This window comes from Crassostrea angulata, chromosome 1 (assembly GCF_025612915.1).
Source record: "Crassostrea angulata isolate pt1a10 chromosome 1, ASM2561291v2, whole genome shotgun sequence".
Lineage (NCBI taxonomy): Eukaryota > Metazoa > Mollusca > Bivalvia > Ostreida > Ostreidae > Magallana > Magallana angulata.
In genome coordinates, this window is record NC_069111.1 from 12,563,490 (window position 1) to 12,587,002 (window position 23,513).

Consider the following 23,513-nt stretch of genomic DNA (forward strand, 5'->3'; position numbering starts at 1 on the left):
ACCGCAAATACAGAGATAATTCAATAAATAGACCGTCTTAGAAATGAACAACTTGTTCAGTAAAACAGATTATCAGATACAAGTCGCTGCTCTGATGTTTCGATCGAACTCCATACATACATCCATCCTACCTCTTTCCATATTTGTTTTTATCATAGCAACATTGAAACACCATTCTGTTAAATCATTTTAAAGAAGTTGAGCTTAACAAAAACTAGGTGTATTTATGAACGTGTTTCTTTTTTCTTTCTCTCAATTGACTATTAAGTCCCGACATCTTGCAATGCACGCCTTTTTGGAAGTTATGTTGTAAGTCCGTACTTATCATTAACATTGGATTGACTCGCCACTGTTGTATTGGACCCTAATTTTCCAGTGACAATATTTCTAGGCTGAATTAAGTCAAAGTTATTGTATATGAGATATTCCAATTCTCTTTACATCAATGACAATATTTCAGACTTAAAAGCATTGCAGGCGCACTCTCTGTTGGTACACGTAACATTCTAGCCATCATTTAAGTTGTATGTCGAGGGCCCTAACTAAATTTGTTGAATCATCAAAAAGTCGAACGTATATGAAAGCTAGAAGTAGTATGTACATCCATCCATTTTTATTTCTCCGCATTAGATGTATGCTAATAAACCGGAATCATTTATTGTTCATTCGTTTAAACAAAAAACTTAGTACTAGTGTCAACATTAATAAGCAACGATTGTACGAATTATTGTATAATGTAACCGGAAAGAGAAAAATTCGGTCACCTGAGTTCTATCTATTACTGAGTAATGCAGCATACTGACAAACTTCACCACAAACTCCTGGAAGGACTTCCATGGTACTTTTGGTACCCTTCGGCTGAAACCACTGCAATTTGTCATCCTGAAAAATACAACGCAGAGAAAACAGTTTGGAATGTGAAAATGTTTACTTTAATTAATAAGAGCTACACATTGTTATGTACGTTCGTATCATATGTAGAAAAAGGGAAGTACGTACCAACCGAAAACCGTGGACATATTTGATTCAAATAAACTGTCAATAAAAAACTAAAGTCACAAAGCAGACGATCAAAGAAAATCATGTGAACAGGGCCAAAACTTGCGAAAATTCGCACGATCAAGTGATCTATTGCATGTCGAACACGACCAAACAGATGTTTAGGGTCACATGGTCATGACCTCTCGTCACATTCCAATACCTGCGAAGATGAGGATGTCAAGCATTTCCGTGGCTTTACCAAAGTCTGTGCTCGTCTCTCCGAGGGGCTTTGTATTCTGTGATCTTTTGCCACATCAAAGTAAACAGAGAGTCTTTCGTTTTGTGACCTCTGCTAAACAACTAGACACAACATTGACCAATTTCCTATACCTAGAACTGAAATAAGGAATTTTCAGCTGACCACAATAGATTTTTTTTCTTCTAAAAAAAACAAATTATAGGTGAAAGTTTAAAGACTGCGAAGATTCGCAAAGAGTGATTACGTAAAGAACATGCGATGTGCTGGATTCGAACATGACCAAGTTTATACTGGAAACGCAAGGCACTGAGGAAAATCGCCATACACGTGCAAGTGGTCCTCGGATTATTAAATTATAGGTGTAAACTTTTCAAACTGCAAAGATTCGCAGATAATAATTAATTGTGAAGAGAACATTCGCTTATCTGGATTCGAACACGACCAGTGGGCATGTTCATGAAGCTATCGTAAGACAAAGATAGGTCTCAGATTTATCTTATGAAACATCTTAGTCTTAAAACAGTTTCTCGAACTTACGACACCTCTTAAAAATCATCCCAACTTTAAGAGATCCAACCAGTTCTCGCCGCTCTTATCCACAGCAAACTCAACAGTAAACATGAGGTTGTGAACCACAACTTATTGAAAGAAGAGGAAACTTATAACAACACTATGTCAGAGTTGACATATATGGGATATAAATTAGCACACAGGTTAAATATGTATATGTATTTGGATGTAATGATTAGTTACGGCATTGATTAATTGACTTAAAATACCTACTTAAGTAGTTTATACGAGTCTTAAAATTACAATATATGGATGAATTATGGTGGGGGCTGCACTTCGAAAGGGGGGTGGGGGGGTCCGAGGCATTTTTCATTACTTAAGCAACAATGTGAAATTAAGATGTCTTGATCTAAATGGAACTTTTGTAATTTGTATTTTTTCAAGTAGATAATGAGTGGCAAATTTTATGTGATAGGGATGGAATGTAATGTATAACAAATGATAATTAAAATATCATTGGTGTATAGATCTTAATAATCTTAATTTGTGAGAACAAAAAACAAATTATATTTAAAGAAAAAAGTATTTACATTTATCTGCTAATTGGAGGCAATAGGGTTTATCTAGATAAAATTTAAAATTAGTAGCATTTGATAAATTGTTGACATGCACATATGTATATACAGCTAGTCATAGTCCATTGTCTTCATTTACCTGGGCAAAACCTGCTTGAAACCAGTGAAGTTTAACCTATCAGTTTCGGGTGAAAGACCAAAAATTTTCACTTTGCACAAACACGTTCTCTCTTTCTTTGCTTTAAATATTACCACCCCCTACCCCCTCCCCTGGATTACATGAGATCGATTTTGCATGATAACTACTTGTAGGAGTGTTTGAAACTCTGTCTCGGAGAATTTTAATTCTTGGTAAGGTGAGCATGGCTCGCTGATATTCAAAATTTGTGATGAATTTAAAAAATATATATATTTAGACATGAACACGAGAAGGTGATACAAAATGGGCGTGAATAAAATGAATAATCGCCATTGGTAGACCAAATACTGCATTAGTAACAGGGTCATTGAAAAAATGATTGCTATTTTAAGTACTTTTATGATAGACATTCACAATTAAAAGTATTTTTTGATATCTATAAAATTTTAAATTGTTTGGTTTTTCGTATAAAGATTTTCATTTCACATAATATTCTGTCGGTATTTCATTTTTCGGTAGAAAATTTAGTTAGCGTAAAATATCTTAACTTAAGATACGTCTGTTACAACGCACTTTGAAAAATTACGCACTTTGAAGAAATTTTTCAAAGTTCGTTAATCTTGGGACTAAGTCAACGCACTTTGAAAAAAAAAATTCAAAGTGGGTTAACTTGGTTCAAAATTTTACGCACTTTGAAAAAATTTTCAAAGTGCGTTGATTTTGTCCAAAATTTAACGCACTTTGAAAAAAAATTTCAAAGTGCGTAATTTTTTCAAAGTGCGTCGCCACATACGTCTAAGATAGCTTCAGTGTACATCATAAGATATGTCTTAAGATATATTCTAGAACATTCTTTAGATACTTTAATGAACATGGACACAGGTTTATACAGAAGACCCACGACACTAAAAGAATATCGTCACACGCGCGTGTTGTTTTAATCATCCAGAGATTTTTTTTTCTAGAAAAAAACTTGGTTTCATTTTGCCAGGGATCTGACTGAAAAAAACATTAGACATACAGAATAAATATATACAAAATCATAACAAAACAAAAAAGGATAGCGGCAATTTTACAAGATTTGAGGTTTTGAAACAGAAAGTAGGTCTTCTACGTTATTTGTTTTGCAATCTCTGCTTATTCTCTGTAGTTAAGAATGCAAACTAGATGAATCAATTGTTATTACGTTAAACGCCAGGCAAACTGCAGGGCGGCCGCGGTATGCCTTATCAATAACACTCATCAACTCATTGCAATGGTCAAGAAGGATATCGTACCAGTTTTTCATGTTTCCCCTTTTTAATTGAAAACACGAGAATTTATTAAACAGAACCTGGCCAACGGAAGATCCGCGAATGAATGCAGCCATCATCAAAAGATCGGCGCAAGATAAAACAATTAAATTCGTATTGTTCAACTTTCAAGTATTACAAAATCCCCCAAGATCCGCCATGCCTGTCTGTGGATGTCGTTACGCGGCGAGAAGGAAATCCTACTGGAATGGCGTCGACAATTGTTTTCTTTGTAAAAAAGCAAGATACCTAGGTTCAGGTTTATTTAAGTTCAAGAGAAAGGCATCATCGTCTGTCGGTGGCTCTTCAGATAGGAGAGGAAAGAATGGTATATCCATGTAGGAAATAATGTTATCGACAAATATGCCCAAGGTTAATGAATAACAAATTGGACTTCAAAAATTGTTAAACACTTTATTGTAAACTGACTAATTCTTTGATATTATCCGACTGAAGTACAACGTATTTTGGGGCTTTTACGCCTACACTTCAACGTCACAAAAGTGCCGAGGTTTTTTGAATGGACAATGAGCCAAACGTGTAAAAATTAAAGACATTTTAACGTTATAACATTTCTCTAAAATTTTTAAGTTTTACTTCTGAATATTCAGAGCATATTATTACGGGTAAAGTTAGAATGCAAAACACTACATTGATTATCATTTTCAAAATATTGCAAGAAATTATTCATCTTTACATTTACTACATCTATGCAATAAATAAATCTTTTCATCAATACGCCATTCGAGAAAAAAACTTCAGTACTTTTCATGTGCATGGAAATGTGTTGCCAATAAGAAAAAGTAAAACACAAAGATAATTTCATATTTAATGCCAAGTCATTCCCCGTGTTTAATTACCCTCGTAACAGATTTGTACAGATCAAAACAAAATCTTGCAATAATGTTTCTACAACCATGCATAGCGCATAGCCTCCCCGAAAGTTGGAATGCATGTAACAGCAGACACTATTTATGAAAAGATTTTTTCTTCTAAGATTCTTTTTTACAGAGTCCACTAGTATGCATCATGGGCCGAACAAAATTAAAACAAGATCAGGGTCAGAATCTTTGTGTGCCATTCTGAAGAAGCAAATCCGAGCCCCCATCGGCAGAAACCCACGATCGGTCTCGCTCACCCTCAGCGTGCGTCAGACTCGCCCAGTGTTTCTGGCGATGACCCCATCACTCATCTGAGAACCTAACTCTTAAATAATTTAAGAATATTGAAATTCACCATGCAGATAGGTAAAACTGACCTTCAAAATCAAATTCAAAAGCCGATAAAGCAAAGCGAGACAACTCCTTTATGCCGAGCCGTACCTTCAGAAACGATTGTTACGATTAGTACGCTGTCATGTTGTAAATTTTGAATTTACCGGGTAGCAGTAAATTCAAAATTTACAGCATGACAAAGCCAAGAAGCGGGACTGCCAGTGGGTTTCCTACACATATGGCTGTGATACTTATTTCTTGGAGGAAGTAATAAAAGTCAGATTTGCCATATATATATATATATATATATATATATATATATATATATATATATATATATATATATATATATATATATATATATATATATAAAAACTAAAAGGGCGGGGCAGGTGTGTCCCGGGTATCTCAATACATCCAAGTATGGATCAACTTGTACATGTATGGTTTTTATTTCTTGGTATCTAGATATTTGAACTTGTACGTTTCAAGACACAATTTTTTTTTGCCATTCAAATTAAACAAAAAAGAAAATTAACAGTTATTTTTTCCATTATTTCGTACCTTTATTAAAGCCACCTTAGAGCCATGGGCCGTGATTTAAACAGTGACGTATATACCTCCCTGAATTAAACATTTTTTTAATGTATTTCATACATAAAACATCCCTTTCGCTCCAATTACCATTGGAAATAATGATATCTTGTTTGTGCTCACACCTTTGTAAAGCAATATTTGATGTCACAACAAAATGAACTACGGTCTTCATGTGGACTTGGTTTGTTGTTCAGAGGATTCGAACCTGAGCACTTCAAAATATAAGACAAGCGCCGCAACTCGGCTACTTCTGTGAAACTTTGCCGCTCTTAATTCAGTCAACGTTTATTATATTTATTACAAATGAAAAGTTTGTCAATTTCGATATACAATCATGTACCTGAACTAAAATTAATTCATCTATTATAATCTTGAAAAAATATCAAGGTCACCTATTGCGTGTTAATTTCCCATAAACCCCTCTGCTAAATTGTGAACAGTGAATGTCATTGATCTTCCAAATCAATATGGTTTTATAACATGCGCGTACGAAGGATTTTATTGCTCAAACGATAGGCAGACTTACATCGATCCAGAACGCAAATCTCAATTAAAAATTAAACAAAATCTCCGTACTCGAGTCAGGCCCAGCAGAACTGTGTCAAAGTGCATAGTCACAATCATTAAGCAATCCAATTCTTATCAATTCTCCTAATTTTCAAAAAAAATAAAAATTTGAACAGCTTATGAAAAAGGTCTTGCAAGTACCGGTTCTCCAATTTTACTCCATCTCTCATGTAACTGTACTGAAATAACCGACGAAAATTCAGTATCTGTTGTAACGTAAAATATGTCATGTTGTGTAATTATTTAATTTACTATGTGGGTGTTAATACAAAATTTACAAAACAAAATTTCGTATCTAAAAACCCACTCAGTAAATTCAAAATTACCAACATAACATTCGGATGACCTTCAATCTGATTTAAATCAGATTGGATAACCTTGAGGGTGACAATGAGCAAAGAATGAAAAAAAATAATACCTTGTGTTCATTACAAACAGTAGATTTTTCTTTATTTTCTTTGACAATAACATTAACATGCATTTTAGTGAAATTAACTGGTTGACTAATCAATGGAATCCGATGTTGATATCAATCACAGATTATTACATGAAAATGTATACATCTGATGTCTTGTCTCTTTGTAAACATATATGAACAAAGCAAAAATATATATTTTAACAAAATCCAATCGCTTCATGAACAAGCACATACACAAACACGAAAGGGGGAGATTTGTGCGTCTCTGACAACTAAGTTTCAGATCAAAGGGAGGTAAGCGAAATCAAATTGTCGTTTGTTGAGCGTGAATTATAAATATTTGTTCCTTCAGGATATCCATAATTCACGAAGTAAAGCGATCCTTGAGAATACTTGGCCTTCAAGGGACTTTCCACAATTTTCTTTTATGTTTTGTTTTAAAGGAATCTTAAATAAATAATTGCACTAAATGCTATTAAAATGGAGATTCGTGCATCGAACTCTGCTTTGCATCCAAATAACCCAAGCCATTTAATAGAAAACTGGTAAAAATAAGATGTCACTATGTAGAAGCTATCATTGTTGTTTGCACTCTGCTGGTTTGCTTGGATCATTCTGAAAACAGAAATAAAGATAGATCAATAATTTACTCTGTGTCAATTCTATTCCACAGAAACTATAATACTTCACTGCGATAGTAAATCTATTACAAAGACAGCAATAGGTATATCTCTACACCAGTTCCTGATATGAATATTATCTGTAGGTTATCTTATGTCTAGTTTACAATTTTGGTAACATTTGTGATATACATCCGAAGCACGATTATTGAAAGCAATCTCTTAGATATATAGTTAAAATTTTGATGATATTTTTATACTCTTTTTTACGAGATCCACAACATGCCATGCTGCCAAAAAACTGATCGGGTTTGTACATGTAAAGAAAACCAACAGAAGCACAGGATTTTAACTGGGGTATAAACACCTGGTCACTTAATACATGCTTACTGTACTTCAGACCATGCAGAGTACTGGTACACTGAGAAAACTATCCATACCAAGTACAACTTGCCTGGTTATAGCTTCATTAACATTTCTTAATCATGATAATCCTACATATAGACTGTTTCTTCTCGTTTCATTTTGATACAAATACATGATCAAGAGAAGTATGTGCATTTGAGTCCGTCAGCTTGTTTTAGACTTCATACAACCAGACAAGTTACAGAAAGACCACACAAAACCTGCTAGGAGTATCAGACTCTGTACCCCAATCACCAGTCACTGCATCATGGCTACACCTCCCATGATTGTTATGGAATCATCTTATTTGCTTCTATATACATGTATAATGGTTAATGACCATTGCAAATACATGAACTGTCTTTACACTTATTTTTATACAACAATATTCAGTTATTCCTGATATTCATAATGAAAAGAAAGGTATCTTTCTTATTCAGAAAGAAAAGAATATGTACATGGAAGAAAAATTGTATTAATTGTTAATTCGGGTAAGTTTCCAGATTGAAATCATGTAATCATGATGCATTTCTAGTCATCAGGTATACGGTACAAAAATGTGCCTTATTCCATTACCCTTCATTCAAGCCTGCATTAAAAAAAGAAGAAAGAAGTTTTATAATTTCACTTTATGACATGATTTTTCGAAAGAAAAAATTATTCTCAAATGCATGTCTCTTGATCTTGTATTTCAATGCTAACAAATCCTTTACTTGTATTCATCAGGTCATAAATGATAATTAATTGTACCACTTGTTTGTTGTCTATACAAACTAGAGCTATAGAGGTGAGATTCGGCCCACAGAGTGCGCTCTATCGGGCAAACCCCATGCTGTTCCTGTGATCTATAAAGAGCTACTACAGGGCATGCTGGGACGGCTGGACGGAGAACTTACCGTCGGGTTATAATCGGGGTCGCCTTCCTCGTCATACTCCCCCTCCTCTCCCTCTCCCTACAACATCAACACAAGACGTGTCATACCGTCAGTGCACACAACTCACAACTCAAAGCCAGTCAGAGAACCAAAACAATTCAACTTAAATTTCTAAAAAAAACTAATGAGGATTGAGAAAAATAAATAATTGATGCAGGTTAATTCTAAGAAAAAAAAATAGGTCATCTCTTACCTCCTCTTCACCTTCTTCATCAAACTGAAATGACAGGAAAATAAAATTATATTTATCAAAACCAAATACAAAATTGCAAAAGCCTCATTACCTTGAACCAGGCATTAAATAGTTTAATAATTAATATCAGCATAGCTTTTGCTGCGGAAAAATAGTCACAGCATCAAGTTTATCACTGGTTAAAAGCAAAAATAAAATAGCTGCAAAATCGATAATCAAATCACGAGATTCAAGCAGATTAAAGTGTTAACACACTGTTACAGAAATATTTCTCATTCATAATGTACTGATATTTATGCAATCTTGAGATATTACAGAAGTTTTGATCCACTCACATCATCATCTTGTTCTAGAGCCTCTCCTGTAAAGTACAGCACGGCTCTCGGAACAATCCTCTCCCTTATAAAATGTCCAATCTCAAAATCTGCTGCTAAGAGAGCCTCTAGATCTTCATCCTAATAGATTAGCGAATATTGAAAAAGTCTACATAAAAATGTGATTTAAACAAAATATGGAAGCTAATGCTATAAACAGATTGTCAACACAAACGTTTATGCTTTGAAGAGTGACAATTTTTCACATTGAAAATTCTGTCTGAAAAAATATCAAGACAGTTTCAAAGCCCGTTAATAATTTTGCAATTACTTCCACTAAATTTGCATGATTTTTCTTCAATGAAATAGCAAGCACATGTATTTAGAAATTCAGAAAGACCTTGTCAGAGCATTTAAAATGTTAACTATACTACGTTTTTATCAGCAGCAAAAAAAATTATCTTACCATATCTCCTTCTTCATCATCTGGCACTGAATGAAAATTAAATTAGTGTATTTAATGAAGCAAGAGGATAAAAGACTATGAAATTGGAATGTCATACAAATAGAATTTGCTAGTTTTTCCAAATACTGTAAAAATATTATATTAAGTGTGTGCAACATCTGGAAGAAAATGATTTTTCAACAGGTTAGCATGAAGTAGCATAATTTTGAATTGTCCTATTCTGATTCATATATGCATGACATTTAGCTAGGTACTTGATTAAGCGGAAGCCACTTTCCTCCAAAAACACTAAATAGAATACACAGCCAAATGTGTTACAGTTCAAATCTTCAAACAATGATGGCATGTAATACCATTCAAATCTTTGAACACTACTGACTCAGATAGTTGAAGTAAAAGGGCAGCCCTGCCCTTACCTTGTGGGGGGTTGAAGAAGTTGAAGAAGGAATCGTTCTGTACTGTTTTTGTCACAGTGCGAGTTGTTCCCCTCCCCTTGTGTTTTTGCTTCTTCTTTATCGTTTTGACTGTTACATTTTTACCTTTCTTCCAATCTATCTCACAACTGAAAAGAACATATAACAAAGAAAATATACAAAAATTGTTTTAAAAATAACACTGCTAAAAAATTTTAATGCATGAAAAAGTGTTGCCCCCCCCCCTTTCAAAGCATTAAAACAATGAATTATCATACCCTTTGCACTTGACAATTTCTGGGCCTTCAAATGAGAAAGGATCCTCTTCATCAGGTTCTGACCTCATTGAGTAGTGCTTTGTTAAAACAGTGTTTGTGAAGAAATCATTGGTGTCAAAGTAAAATTCTAGAGTGAATCCCTGGAAAAGAAACGGAAAGCACATTTCAAATACCCTGTCTTTCTTTTGGTATTAATTTTATGTACAAATGCCTTTTGATCGCTTGAAGCTTGATACTGCTAAGCAACTCCTCAATGCTTATTTTCAAAACAATAACCGTTTTCCTCTATGTCATAAAGATGATCCATGGTCAAACATGAAACACTAAGATATAATATTTAATCAAGTAATTCAACTCAAGATCTAAATAATTGAGAAGATAAGTCTATATTAAGTACAAATTACATGGTCTTTTTTCCCTTGTCTTTCCAATTTTGTTAAAATCATACAAGTATTAAAGCATATTAAGATTAAAGCATTAAAAGAAGAAATTATGTAATTCATTTACTTCCTTTTGTCTGTTGGAATTGTACTGTACAGTGAACAAAAACAAATCCCAACAAATACTGGTCTTACCATTGAATCTGTGTCTGAAAATTTGACTTGGACATCCTGTAAATGTTGTAAAATTGGCTCATCGTGTTCCTGTGAAGCAAAGATCTCTCATTACTCTCAAAAAAGTTAATCTTTCAATTTACACTAATGATATTTGTTTTCAACAATAAAAATGAAGAATGTTTCTTTGAATTTTAATACTTTATTTTCACTAGATTAAAGCCTATACTAGTATTTTTATCTGAAACTACATACCTGAACCATTTCTGACAACATGTCAACATTTTTAAACACAGTCAACCAGAAATGTGGAATTCCCTTCACATCTTCTCCTAAAAGACAACAAAAATATTGTATTTTTTGCAACAATTTTTCAGCAAAGAAATATTGCAATGTTCAGGAACAATTCAATTCATATGAGTTTATTGACCCAATATTCAACTACCACCAATTTCGAGTTTCGAATAACACTTTCCAGTTAAGATAATATAACTGAAGGATACATTTTACATGAAAATCTGTGGGTAAATTCAACTTGTTTACGAGTTTATTGACCTGGTATTCATCTATGACCAACAAGTTGTAAGACACAAGATAGATTTTGACATAAATATCTATAAGAAATACAGGAAATTCAAAAGTGTGAACAGGCCTGGTAACATACTGATACACGTGTCTGTACCTTCTTTTTTGTCTTTGTCCTCCTTTTCTTTTTCTTCTACATTTGCTTTATTTTTCATGTCCTCCTGCAAAATAAATACCAAATCAGAAAATCTATTTGTTACTGTCCAAATAAACTGAATTCTCTAATTACGACAAGAGACGAAAAATTACAAAAGGGCAAGATCAAAATAACCTTAAAGTCACTCTCATTTATACAGATATAATATTATTTTGACAATGAAAACTTTTCCTAAAAAGATGCTTTTTGCCAATGGCCAATATTTTGATCCTGTTCTTGTGATTCTTCATCAAGAGACATTTTGTATGATTGTTTACCGCAGGATTCTTTACCGATAATTGTTCATCTTCCTTTTCGTCATCGCTGGGCCAGTCACATTCTTCATCAGTTGGTTCCACATTACCCGTAATAACAGTCTTTCTCTGGAAAAATAAAATCACATCAGTTCTCATGTGGGATATCTACACATTCATATGGCTTCGTCATTGTTGGATGATCTATCAGTTTTATTGCAATTTATTTAAAACTTAGAACAGAGCATACATTAGGTTTACAGATCAAACATTTGTATGCCCCTAAATAGTAAAAATAAGTATAACAACACTTTCATATTCAAAATAGGAAATTGATATCTTTAGTGATGAAGAAACACTGTCATAAGAATTTAGGACCCATGCGACTCTATGAGTTAACTAACCTTCTCATAAAGTGGAGTGTATTTTGATGCGTATTTACATTCTAGCTCGTGAACTTCCTTATAGAAGTCAGCCTCTATTTTTGCCGCCTCAAACTGCCATTTCTTCAAGGCTTTGATTCGACGCTTGACTGACTTAGGCAGACTACAATTGAAACAAATGCATATGAATTTTATTTCAGATAATTTTGGCAATCTACAAATGAAAATATCTAAATACCAAGGAGCAAAAATATGCATAACCTTCATGTGCTTTTGCATAAGCATACTTTAAAAAATCTTGCAAGCTATCAAAAAAGCCAAAATATTAATTCTGGATAATAGTTTCAAATAGTTCTAACCTTCATACATTACTATGTCCAATACTAGATATTCCATTCAACCACAAAATCAGTAACTGCAAATCACATGCCAAACATAGTTCTTCACTAAACACAAAATGTGCTTGTCGGTGAATATCTTATCATACATATGCATTCATATCATTTTATATGCATTCAGTTTAGATGTGTATATTCACATTTACTGGACTGCTGTGGAGCCCACGTACCTCTGAATATATCCAGAGCTGACCCCCACCATACTCCCGAGTCGATGTTGTAGATCTGCCAGAATCTGGGGATTCTGCATCAACTGGCTGGTCAATGCTGCTGGGGTATCCCCGTGTTCTTCTGTTAATAAGAATTGGCAATTAATGAAATTTGTAATTTTTCTGTACATTGAAATCGCGATTTTTCTCTTCTATGCTGGAACTTCATTTACATGCAAAACAGCATTCATTCTCCACATAACTATGAAAGCTAGAATCTTTCCAAATGTTTGTGTTCAAAGTATAGGGTTTACTTGTAAATATCTTGATGTGTTATTTTTCAAGGTCAAGTTATGGGACTAAATTTCTCTTTTGTTGTGAAGAGGCTCAAAATCTATGAAAAAACTGGTAGCTAAGGCAAACATTTTGACTTTGTCACTATTTCTTCCTTCAAAGTGTCACAAATGATATTTCTTCTCTCGCTATCAATACTAATCTCTGTCATATAACCTACCCTCCTCCTCCTCCACTTCTTCAACATCCTCAGGATTTTCAGCTGTCTTACTGCAATGTTAAATAACCTGGTTAAAGAAAAGTCAGCCACAGTCGCACTCATGTCATGACAACACTTCGCATGCTAATTCTGTCTGTGATCCAATACCAGATATTGATTGATTATACACAAAGAAAAAACAGTACTAAGACAAACAAATACATGCACTTCTATTTGCCATTCATACTTAAACAAGAACATTTGTGATGATACAGAACTTTTTAAAAAACCTATGTAAATAAAATATATTCCTACTGTGGCTCTGCTGGATCGGCCATGGCTGCTCTGTTCCTATAAGAAGAAATAATCCATGGATAGATTTTCTAATAATAGACTGTTGATTATATACATGATCTCCTTGCAATGTCATGATGATTAACATATACATGTACATACACTTCAATATTGGCTGGAGAGAAAACTAGCCACACAGAATTGATTTTTTTTTTATATACACCATTAACTAACGGTGTTAATGAACTGTTCTTAATTTTGTGAACAAATTCAGAGGCTGTCATAATGTTACAAAACCTGAAATTAATATACACTGTGAAGAACCTTTTGCATGTCATATAAACTAACACTGTGCTAGACTTAGTGGCATAAAGTTAGTTCCATTGAACTTGTAGCAAATAGTCATGCCTACAAGTTTTTCTTTCTTTCTGATGTAATCTAGTTAACAGGTCTTTTGTCTGTACCGACATTCAAATTGAAAATATTCTTAACAGATAGTTGGCAATTCATGTAACGACAAATCAGGGTTCGACACTAAGGCACGTCCGACCGACATTGTCTAGTAAATGATAGGTCCGGTCGGGTTAAATGTCTGTGTACTAGCCCGACTGGTCGTGTGAAAAAAAAGTGTGCACATACTTTTTATGTAATATTAATATCAATAGAAGTAAAAGCACCCTTTCCTAACAGGCTTAAATTCTACAAACCGTAATTTAGGTACAACCCAAGGACTAACCTAGAGGATGAAATGGGGGAAATACTTTTTGATCGGTAACTTCGCCGGAATTTCCTCCGAACGAAAAGTCCAAGTCGCCCTTTACACGGAGTTCATATAATTGTGTAATTTAACCCCAAGGGCAGTAAAATGATAACTATTTCATTCTAAAGACGTCTTCAAAACTCAGTTTATGCCTCTTGTGATTAATTTAGTCTGTCTTATCTTTAGGGGTTATAAATACGGGTGATGCAACCACATGCTGTACAAAACGATGTTTATTACTTTAAGGCTAGTGTTGATATAACAATGAATTTGTCGGTAACTTGTAATTAGCTAATAACACTGCCAAATTTATGCTAAAATAATCAAAACCCTTTGTTTACAGTTATAATATCTTTTTAAAAAATCTAAATCCTCAACATATTGATAATGGTTATTGGGTTGGACTAATGCCACCAAAATACACTAAAAAACAGAGACTGGTTTTATTTACAAAACATTTGATCTATAGAATGTATGAATACATCAAATAATTTAAATTAAATAAACTTGATAATTTTTTTTTCAATTTTTAGAATTTGTTTTATTTTTTAATCATAATGACTTGTTTCTAATTTAATTTAAATTATTAAAGTTTAAATCTGTGTATATCTTCATTATTGTTATGCCATTGTCAAGTAATAAAAGTCTCCCAGATTTCTTAAACTTCTCCATGTTTCTCTGTTAAGGAGAATATAAAGTCGATCTCCCTAAAGTTTTGTTGGTCCTTTGTCAACCATTGAATACTTGTATCATTATTAGTACAGTTTGAATAAAATTAAACCTTAAATAGTGTTTGAATGATTCATTATTGGTAAAGATAAATCAATACAACTAAACAGAAACAGGTATTTTATATTTTATGGTTGTCATTACTTTTAGTTTATTTTGGTCAAAATTGGTCAGGGCTAGTAGTAAAAGAGTCAGGGCTAGTGAAAAATTGCTGAGGTAGCCCGACTGGTCTAGTAATTCAAAAACTTTATGTCAAACCCTGCAAATATATAAGTTACATTTAACATCAAACAAAAATCTCTCCAAGACTCATCACAAGTGCCAGTTTTCAACTATATTGTAACTACAATGTATCTAGGTCAAAAAATGTTGTTCAGAAATATAAAAGCCGAGGCTCAGGCTTTTGAGGCTTTTATCTTTCAAATAATATTTTGAGACATTATTCCTATTCTACTACAGCAACAGCACCTCATATCATTAGGGAGACAAAGATGGTTGAGATGACTGTTCCATATAACCCAAAGGTTTAGTTAGTACACAGTGATTGGGAAGGATCTGTGCCACGCGCCATAGTCGCATTTAAGAGAAAAATGGCGCATTGAATCATTTACTCTACGCGCCGAAGTCCACATTCAAATTTCTCATCGGTTATAAAAGTTTTAGCGATGTCCGCTGGAAATTTACTCTGTATGACTTAGCTAATCGTCTTTTAATACATTTGTTTTAAAACATCAAATTTCATTGGTCGTGTTTGGTAAAACAGAAATAAACAACCAATAAAAACGTTTCCACTCTTTTATGCGTGGTAGATTATTCCAGAATTTCCTCCGAAAGAGAAGTTGAAGTCGCCAAGTATTCTGAGTTCTCAATTATGTAAACTAACCCCAAATGCAGTAAAATGATGATTATCTAATTGAAAAGACGTTTTCACAGCCTCAATTAATCCCTGTTGTGATTATTAAAACTCACGACTGTCTTACCATGCTTATCGTTACTGTAGGGGTTATAAATACAGGTGATGCAACCACACTGCATTAAAAATTACAACCGATGTTTATTTATTTAAGTGTCGATACTACAATTAGTTGTAACTTGTAATTATTTAATAACTCGCAAAATTAATGTTTAAATAATAAGAAAAACCGTTCCCTAAAGTTATCTTCAAAGTTTGAAAGATTCTCTACATAACGGTAATAATTGGGTCAAAGGGTTTGACTAACACCTCCAAAAAACACAGAAGTACAGTTACTGATTTTATTTATCATTAAGCAAACACCATAACAAAAATTGCATCAGTGAAATGTATAAACACATCAAATAAATGAAATTTAACCAGTTGGTAAAGTTTTTAAATTTTATAGAAGTTGTTTTGCTCTAGGTTGGTCCTTGATAATTTCAATTTTACAAAATGGCCCCAATGAATAAATAGATGGCCCTTTCATTATGAAAATGGCCCATTAAAATTAATAACTGTGGGGCCATAGTCCCATTGACATTTTTGGCCTTCCCAATCACTGAGTACATGGAAAAGTTTACATTGTGCTTGTGTATCTATTGCAGACTATCAATCACAATGGATTGCAGATAATAGATAATTTGTCGGATGTATAATGTACTTAATTAAAATATCTTTGTATCATACTCTTTCTAATTATCAGGGAAATATAATACAATTATTAATATTAATAGTTATTTCATTTTTTGGGGTAAGAACATGGGGAGAAAATGAACTACTGAGGTCTTTTGAACTCTTGGGAAACTGCATTGAGCAATGAGAAATAAAGCATCTAATGCAATCTGACTGGTATTAAGAATTCAAAATTATATAACTGACCCCTGAATTGTAAAATATATTTTGATTTTAATCTAGTATTTTTACCCTCCCCCCCCAAAAAAAAAATTGTTGGTTAATTGATTTATATCATCACATAATTATTAAATGGTCCAGTGATATTCCTAAACCAGTAAAGAAGGGGTGTTCTAAAGAGCATCTTTGGTTTAAGCATTCTAAATAACTTTAAAGAATTTAAGATGTGTCATCTGTTTAATTTCATGAAATATTTTTACATTTAAAAAAAATCAGAAAACCCGCAAGTTAAATTCAATAATGAATATAACTGGTCCAGTAGTAGTAGAGTCTTACCTTACATTTAAAAAAAAATCAATACGCACCTAATTAAAAATAAGTATTTCAATTATTGATTCACCCATTCTTTACAAAATATCTTGTTAAGAAAGTAAAAGCAATGGATCGAGTTGTCTGAATATTCAGTAATCATCACAAGTAAAATGAAACTAAATTCATTTGATTTGTACAAGGCATCAAAAATTGATAATGATGAATTAAAATCTAAATCAAAACACACAGTAATTCATTCTCAGACACTCTTTCTTTGTGTGTAATACGCACGTGTAACACGTGTAACATGTGCCTCCTTTAAGACAAACTATATGGTACATATTATGAATATCCATATTATAAGGGTAGACGATAATTGGGTTTCCTCATCTGTGTTGATGGATTCCAAATCGACCTATTCTTTCAAATAGACAATTAAACAAAGAGAGAGCTTTTCGGGAATAAATTTGATTTATCTGCATTACGTCTTTATTGACAACACGGACAAATTTACAATAAAGGCACGTGTAGGATTAAATAATTGCCTTCTTGATAGAAAAGAAGTACACTAAAGGTAATAATGACAGACATTCAAATAGCCCTACAAAAGTGTAAATGGCAAATGTAATGCGGTGGACTTTGCTTTGACTTTATTAACAAAAACTGTTCATAAATTAACTTAAACACCTAGTTAATTACTCACCCTGTTACAATTTGTAACAAACACGAGGGAAATAATGGTGGAAAAAGAATTTTTTACTAAGCACAATTTCGATTGGTGGAAAAGTTACCCGTATTAGAATATAGGAGAAATTAAGCCAATAAAAAAGACTGTTTTATCCAGGAAAGACAGTCATTGGCGGGTAATTTCAGTTGCGCGAGCATCTAAGGCCAACATATGTAGATTTTACGTTTTACGGGAATGCCTTTTTGTGAACACAAACTCTTGTATTATCAGATAAATTACAGACATGTAGCGGCATGGGGGCCCACATTTTTTTCCGGCGGGGGGGGGGGGGGGGGGGGGGTGTATCAAATAATAGACAAATTATTCTTTAAACCGATATTTTTATTTGGACAGCGTTAAAATTGTGAAAATCTTACGAACTAACCCTCTAACCCTGTAGGTATTTTATCATCGATCAAAGTATATAGACCAAAATGTAACAAGCAACCATCTCCAAGAGTTCTATAATCTTAGTTCATATATTAGAGGTTCTGGTGTAACAGACTCATTTTTCGTATAATAATTTTATGTGTTGATAAAATGACGTCACAATGTACTGGCGAGAAATGGTACTCGGCGAGAACTGAGGCTTGTTCAACAGAGCGGGTGCTCGCGAGCGCTCGCCAAAATTCCCTATACCCGCAACGCAAATTTTGGCGAGCGCTCGCCGGCGCTCTCTCTGCTGAACACGCCTCTGGTCGCACGCTTATAATATAACTGTGGAAATAAGGGGGAAAAAATTATTACAATTTAAGTTGTAAGTGAAAACTACCATAAATGTTTTAAATTTAAAAAAAAAAAAATTAAAAAAAAAAAATCTTGAAAAAGTTTGCATCTTGTTTAATACAGACACAAACATGATAATATATCTCAGTTCTGAGTCGAATCATGCATGATTCAGTGATTCAGTGATTTATAATTTGTAAATTATATTTAAGGAAACGGATTAATATAAGTGTTTACTTGTTTCCGAATCCCTAATTATGCATCATTGTATATATGTTGTACGCCGTATTCATAATAAACTATGGTTTACACTAATCATGCATGATAAACTTATTCAAAGGACTATACATGATAAGGGCCTAAAATGGCCCCCTAAAATGAACATCATCATTTTACTACCATTCTTTGTTTTCTTAGTACAGATATGTATGTGATGTGTTTACGTAATATTCATTGTGGTTCAAGTGCCCACAATTTAGAAATATGACATTGTAAAGACAACCTTTTTCCGCCATTTTTGCATTTTTAGCGTAAAACAGCTTGTTTTCAAGCAGTTTTTCCTTCCAAAACCATAGAGCGCATTCTTGAACAAATAAGATATTTTAATCAGAAATGTATCTAGCCAAGACTAATAATTGACAAAAAAAATTTTCCTTGTTCAAGCATGCGCTCTATATTTCCCATTCGTAAATAGATAAGAAAAATGTCAATTTTTGGCTGAATTTGATTGAATTATAGAAATGGTGCCACTTCTGACGTCATATACTGCCAGTGAGTGCAAATAAATCAAATAAACAGATGAAAAATATATTTTATATCAACTCTTCTAAAAAATTAGATAACATTTTATTGTACCCGAAACACTTAAAAAATGGCGAAATATAGGGGTTAAATTTAACTCTAATCATATATAGTTCTTTTCAAATTGGCAATTAATCCTAAATTTCAAAATTTTAAAGCAATTTCTACTTAGGATTATCCAGAGACGTTATATATGTCTCTGGGATTATCTCATTATTAAATATACATAACGTATGAAGATCCAAGGTCTCGAGAGAAACTTTTTTTGGTAGATATTTCCGAATCGTCCAAATGGGGTATTGATTACAATTATATAATTTGACTGGTAAATCCAAGGACTATTCAGTACAAAGAACGGAAGTTTTGTAGATGTTCTTTATTTTTATAAAATAATGTTTTATTTGAAAATTAAAACGTCTTATTTTCATTATTGGGCATGATTTTTATCAGATATAAATATTATGCTTTTATTCACACCAAATTTTCAGTGTGTTACTTGCAACCAAAACAGATTTTCCAGTTCCTCATAAAATTGAATTTAAAACTGATATTCGTATAAAAGTGATAAGAGCGTACATCCTTCTTTGAACAGAAATGACATGTTAACGATCCATAAGATACACTTTTGGTGTAGCATTCCACCTTAAAGTTTGAAAATACTTTAACTTAAAAAAAGACTTTTTCAACATGTTCGCAAAACATTTGATTGAACAAATTTTCAAAGCATAATACTAGTGCCATTTTTTAGAACTGTATTCATACGTACTATTCTAACGTGACTGCGAAAATGAAATATGTTTTGATTTTTTTTAATCCATCACAATCTAATTAACTCATCAAATTTATCAAAGAAAAAAATATATAGTTGCACATAGAACATATTTAAAGATACTTGCACAGAGTACATGTACCCACGCACACATATTATCTTAAAGAATTATAATATTGAACATATATTTTGGTTAATTTATTCATTATCATTTTTTTTTCAAATTCCTCTCGCAAAAAATAATACAAAAATAAGTTAATTCTGTAATGATCTTTTGATGTTTAAATTATTTGTCAAAAGAGATATGCGTATTCAGTTTTGTTCACATGAAGATCCGAGTCTTGGTTTTATCTTCCAAGTTAGAGATCGTACTCGGAATTGATTCTATTTGTTCATTTTTACTCCGACACTTCTCAAATTATGGAGCTAGTCCATCTTAGAGGTCTTTTGAAGTAAACTAAAGGTTTACTTAATTTTGGTCGTATTAATCGAATAATTTGTTTGTTTGGCCTTAAATAATTTAGTTCGGGCTCGACAATCGGATTAAATACAACTTCCTTCTTTTGACGTTCCGGTCGCGGATAGCAGGTGCGTTAAATTTTGGAATGGACAATCCAAACTCATCTGTCTTTGAATATCAAACTTACCTGAAACAATCACTTATATTCATGACAGAGATATTTTAATCAAATGTTCAAGAACTAAAACATACAAATAAGATCCCTTCAATGTACATTTTTTCTAAGAATAAAATTGATTTTGAGGAAATTCGAATTAAAGATTATTATTCTTTTTTGGAATATAGAAACCATGGGCGCGTACAAGTACATGCAGGAGATCTACAGGAAAAAGCAGAGTGATATTTTGAGGTTTCTGCTACGTGTTCGCAGCTGGCAATATCGCCAATTGTCATCTTGCCACCGTGCACCTCGCCCAACTCGCCCCGACAAGGCTAGAAAGTTGGGATACAAAGCCAAACAAGGTATAATTTCTGTTATGCACCTTATTTTTCTGCATGCAAATTATTTAAGCTGCAGATAGGGCAAAAATGTAGTTTTTCAAAGACAATTAAAATGCCAATATGTTTAAAGCCTCTCTAACATGCTGAAATTAAATCAAAATTTTTAACATGTGCCCGGTAAATATTGTATTATTCCAGACAGAATGAAATGAACATGCTTTGTTAAATCATCTAAATATCTTCAGGGTTTGTCATCTACCGTGTCCGTGTTCGCCGTGGTGGCAGGAAGGTCCCTGTGCCCAAAGGAATCACCTATGGTAAACCCACAACTAGTGGTGTGAACCAAAAGAAATTCCAAAGATCACACAGATCCATTGCAGAGGTAAACCTCCTGAACCTAAGTTGTTGGAAAGAGTCGACTTGGATCCATTTTGCAATGCTATTTAAGTTTTATTTAATTTTTCAAATTCAAAAGAAGTGGATAATCATGGTAAATTTCAGTGCATAAATATTTTTAAATGAAAAATCTGTTGTTCTTTTTGAATGAAAATTCTGTTCAATTAATGTTGAGCTTTAATTTTGATAGGAACGTGTTGGCAAGAAATGTGGTGGCCTTCGTGTGCTGAACTCCTACTGGGTAGCACAGGATTCCTCCTACAAGTTCTACGAGATCATTATGGTTGATATTTTCCACAAGGCTGTACGTCGTGACCCCAAGCTTCAATGGATCTGTAACCCAGTACACAAGCACAGGGAGCTGCGTGGTCTCACCTCTGCTGGCAAGATGTCTCGCGGTCTGGGCAAGGGACACAGATATACCAAGACAATCGGAGGCTCGCGTCGTGCTGCATGGAAGAGGAACAATTTGACCAAAATGCGCAGAAAGCGTTAATTTTTTTCAGTTCTTTTTTCCTTTTCCATTTTTTCCTTCTCCAAGTTTCTTGGAGGAAGCAAATCTCTGTGTGAGTTTTATTGTCTGCGGACTACGGAATAAACATGGGGAATCAAAAATTGAAATTGTTCATTGTTTTAATTGGTTGTCTTTGAGTGGGAGACAGTGTAAGATAGATGTAGGACTTTTCTGTTGTAAAGAGATTAAGTTGTATAGCTATCCTCTGACAAAGGCATTTTTATGATTTTGTGCATAAAAATGTAAGAATAGGAGGTAAAGAAATGGAGAATTTTTATTTTTCACTGTTTGCCATAGGCCAGCAGGTTGAAAAAACTCTCCAACATTCACATTAAATAGCATTATAATATCTGTAGATAAACTCAGAATAATTATATATTTATGCGTAGAATGCTTATTTTTGGATGTTGATGGTTCTGTAATATACCAAGTGGTGCAGACAAATTGAATAGCGCTGTATGATGATTTGTCTGCACCGCTTGGTGTGTTACAGGACCAACGACATCCAAAAATAAGCATTCAATGCTTATATTTATATTCAAACATGTCGATTTGTATGAGATATAAGTGTATAGTTGCTGTAAAGCCATTTTATTCGCTTTGTGTTGGGGATATTAATATGTTATTTAGTTGTCCTTTGAGACCAAAAATACAGTGCTAGAAACATAAGATGAAATTTTAATCGGGGCGATTGTAAGTCTTCCAAACGAACGAGGCCATCATTGGGAGTAGGGATGACCCACATGGGTCAAACTTCCACAGACAATAAGAATTAGAACTTGATTATTTTTATTTCTGAAGTTTTATGATGTTCCCCAGCTCCTTTACTATACATCAGGTGAACCAACATGACCCAAGGAACAAGAATATATATGGTTAAGGGGTGGGGTCTTAACCGTTTTCAAGAAATTTGGGCACTTCCTTTTTTTGGGGGGTTAGGACCACCCCTGGGGCCAATGACCTACATGCCATTGGATGCCCCTTGACACAAAAAACAAGAATTTATATGGTTGGGGGAGGGATGGGGACCTTAGCCGTTTTCAAGGCATTTCCTGTTGGAGTGGTGGTCAGGACCCCCCCCCCCCCCCCCCCCCCCGGGCCAATGACCTACATACCATGTGATTCCCCTGAACACAATAAGCAAGAAATAATATGGTTTAGAGGTGGGGATCTCGACCGTTTTCAAGATATTAGGGCACTTCCTGTTTGAGAGGAGGTCAGGACTACCCCCAGGGCCCATGACCTACATACCATTTGATACCCCTTAACAAATGGAACAAGAATATACTTAGTTTAGGGGTGGGGATCTTGACCATTTTCAAGTTATTTGTGCACTTACTATTTGAGAAGGGTCAGGACCAACCCCGGGGCCCATGACTTGCATACCATTTGATGCCCTTGACACAAGGAGCAAGAATATATATGGTTTAGGGGTTGGGATCTTGACCATTTTTAAGTTATTTGTGCACTTCCTGTTTGGGGGGGGGGGGGGTCAGGACCTACATACCACTTGATTCCCCTTTACACGTGGAACAAGAATATATATTGTTTAGGGGTCAGGATTCTAACAGTTTCTGATATATATGGTC

At 33.8% G+C, this 23,513-nt stretch overlaps 2 protein-coding genes across 4 annotated transcripts; one reads left to right on the forward strand and one right to left on the reverse strand.

The window, feature by feature from the left end:
- Positions 1–6,553: 6,553 nt before the first annotated feature.
- Positions 6,554–17,836, reverse strand: LOC128161089 (nucleosome assembly protein 1-like 1). Of its 3 annotated transcripts, none has more exons than XM_052824414.1 (16): positions 17,734–17,836; positions 13,444–13,479; positions 13,150–13,199; positions 12,657–12,777; positions 12,110–12,251; positions 11,745–11,834; positions 11,413–11,476; positions 10,986–11,062; positions 10,752–10,820; positions 10,177–10,316; positions 9,902–10,047; positions 9,486–9,511; positions 9,041–9,160; positions 8,706–8,729; positions 8,474–8,530; positions 6,554–7,167 (listed from the first exon to the last, which is right to left on the reverse strand). In XM_052824414.1, exons 2-16 carry the CDS (start codon positions 13,464–13,466, stop codon positions 7,129–7,131), a joined length of 1,188 nt encoding a protein of 395 aa, XP_052680374.1. In that variant the 5' UTR covers positions 13,467–13,479; positions 17,734–17,836; the 3' UTR covers positions 6,554–7,128. The 3 variants fall into 3 exon arrangements, with proteins under 3 accessions (XP_052680374.1, XP_052680317.1, XP_052680442.1); XM_052824357.1 differs by having other exon boundaries at positions 11,730–11,834; XM_052824482.1 differs by lacking the exon at positions 8,474–8,530 and having other exon boundaries at positions 11,730–11,834.
- Positions 17,837–20,529: 2,693 nt separating this feature from the next.
- On the forward strand, positions 20,530–22,025 carry LOC128162518 (60S ribosomal protein L15-like). The gene is made up of 4 exons (XM_052825787.1): positions 20,530–20,641; positions 20,859–21,035; positions 21,260–21,396; positions 21,601–22,025. Exons 2-4 carry the CDS (start codon positions 20,864–20,866, stop codon positions 21,904–21,906), a joined length of 615 nt encoding a protein of 204 aa, XP_052681747.1. The 5' UTR covers positions 20,530–20,641; positions 20,859–20,863; the 3' UTR covers positions 21,907–22,025.
- The last annotated feature ends 1,488 nt before the right edge of the window (positions 22,026–23,513 follow it).

Excerpts from the sequence above, each read along its gene's own strand:
- LOC128161089 (XM_052824357.1), bottom strand. The coding sequence starts at position 13,466 with ATGGCCGATCCAGCAGAGCCACA. Across the intron at positions 9,512-9,901 it reads CTTCTTCAACCCCCCACAAG|TGCCAGATGATGAAGAAGGA; the intron begins GTAAGGGCAGGG and ends ATTTTCATTCAG. Across the intron at positions 8,730-9,040 it reads CTCTAGAACAAGATGATGAT|TTTGATGAAGAAGGTGAAGA; the intron begins GTGAGTGGATCA and ends CTGTCATTTCAG.
- LOC128162518 (XM_052825787.1), top strand. The coding sequence starts at position 20,864 with ATGGGCGCGTACAAGTACATGCAGGAGATCTACAGGAAAAAGCAGAGT. Across the intron at positions 21,036-21,259 it reads GGGATACAAAGCCAAACAAG|GGTTTGTCATCTACCGTGTC; the intron begins GTATAATTTCTG and ends AAATATCTTCAG. Across the intron at positions 21,397-21,600 it reads CACACAGATCCATTGCAGAG|GAACGTGTTGGCAAGAAATG; the intron begins GTAAACCTCCTG and ends TAATTTTGATAG.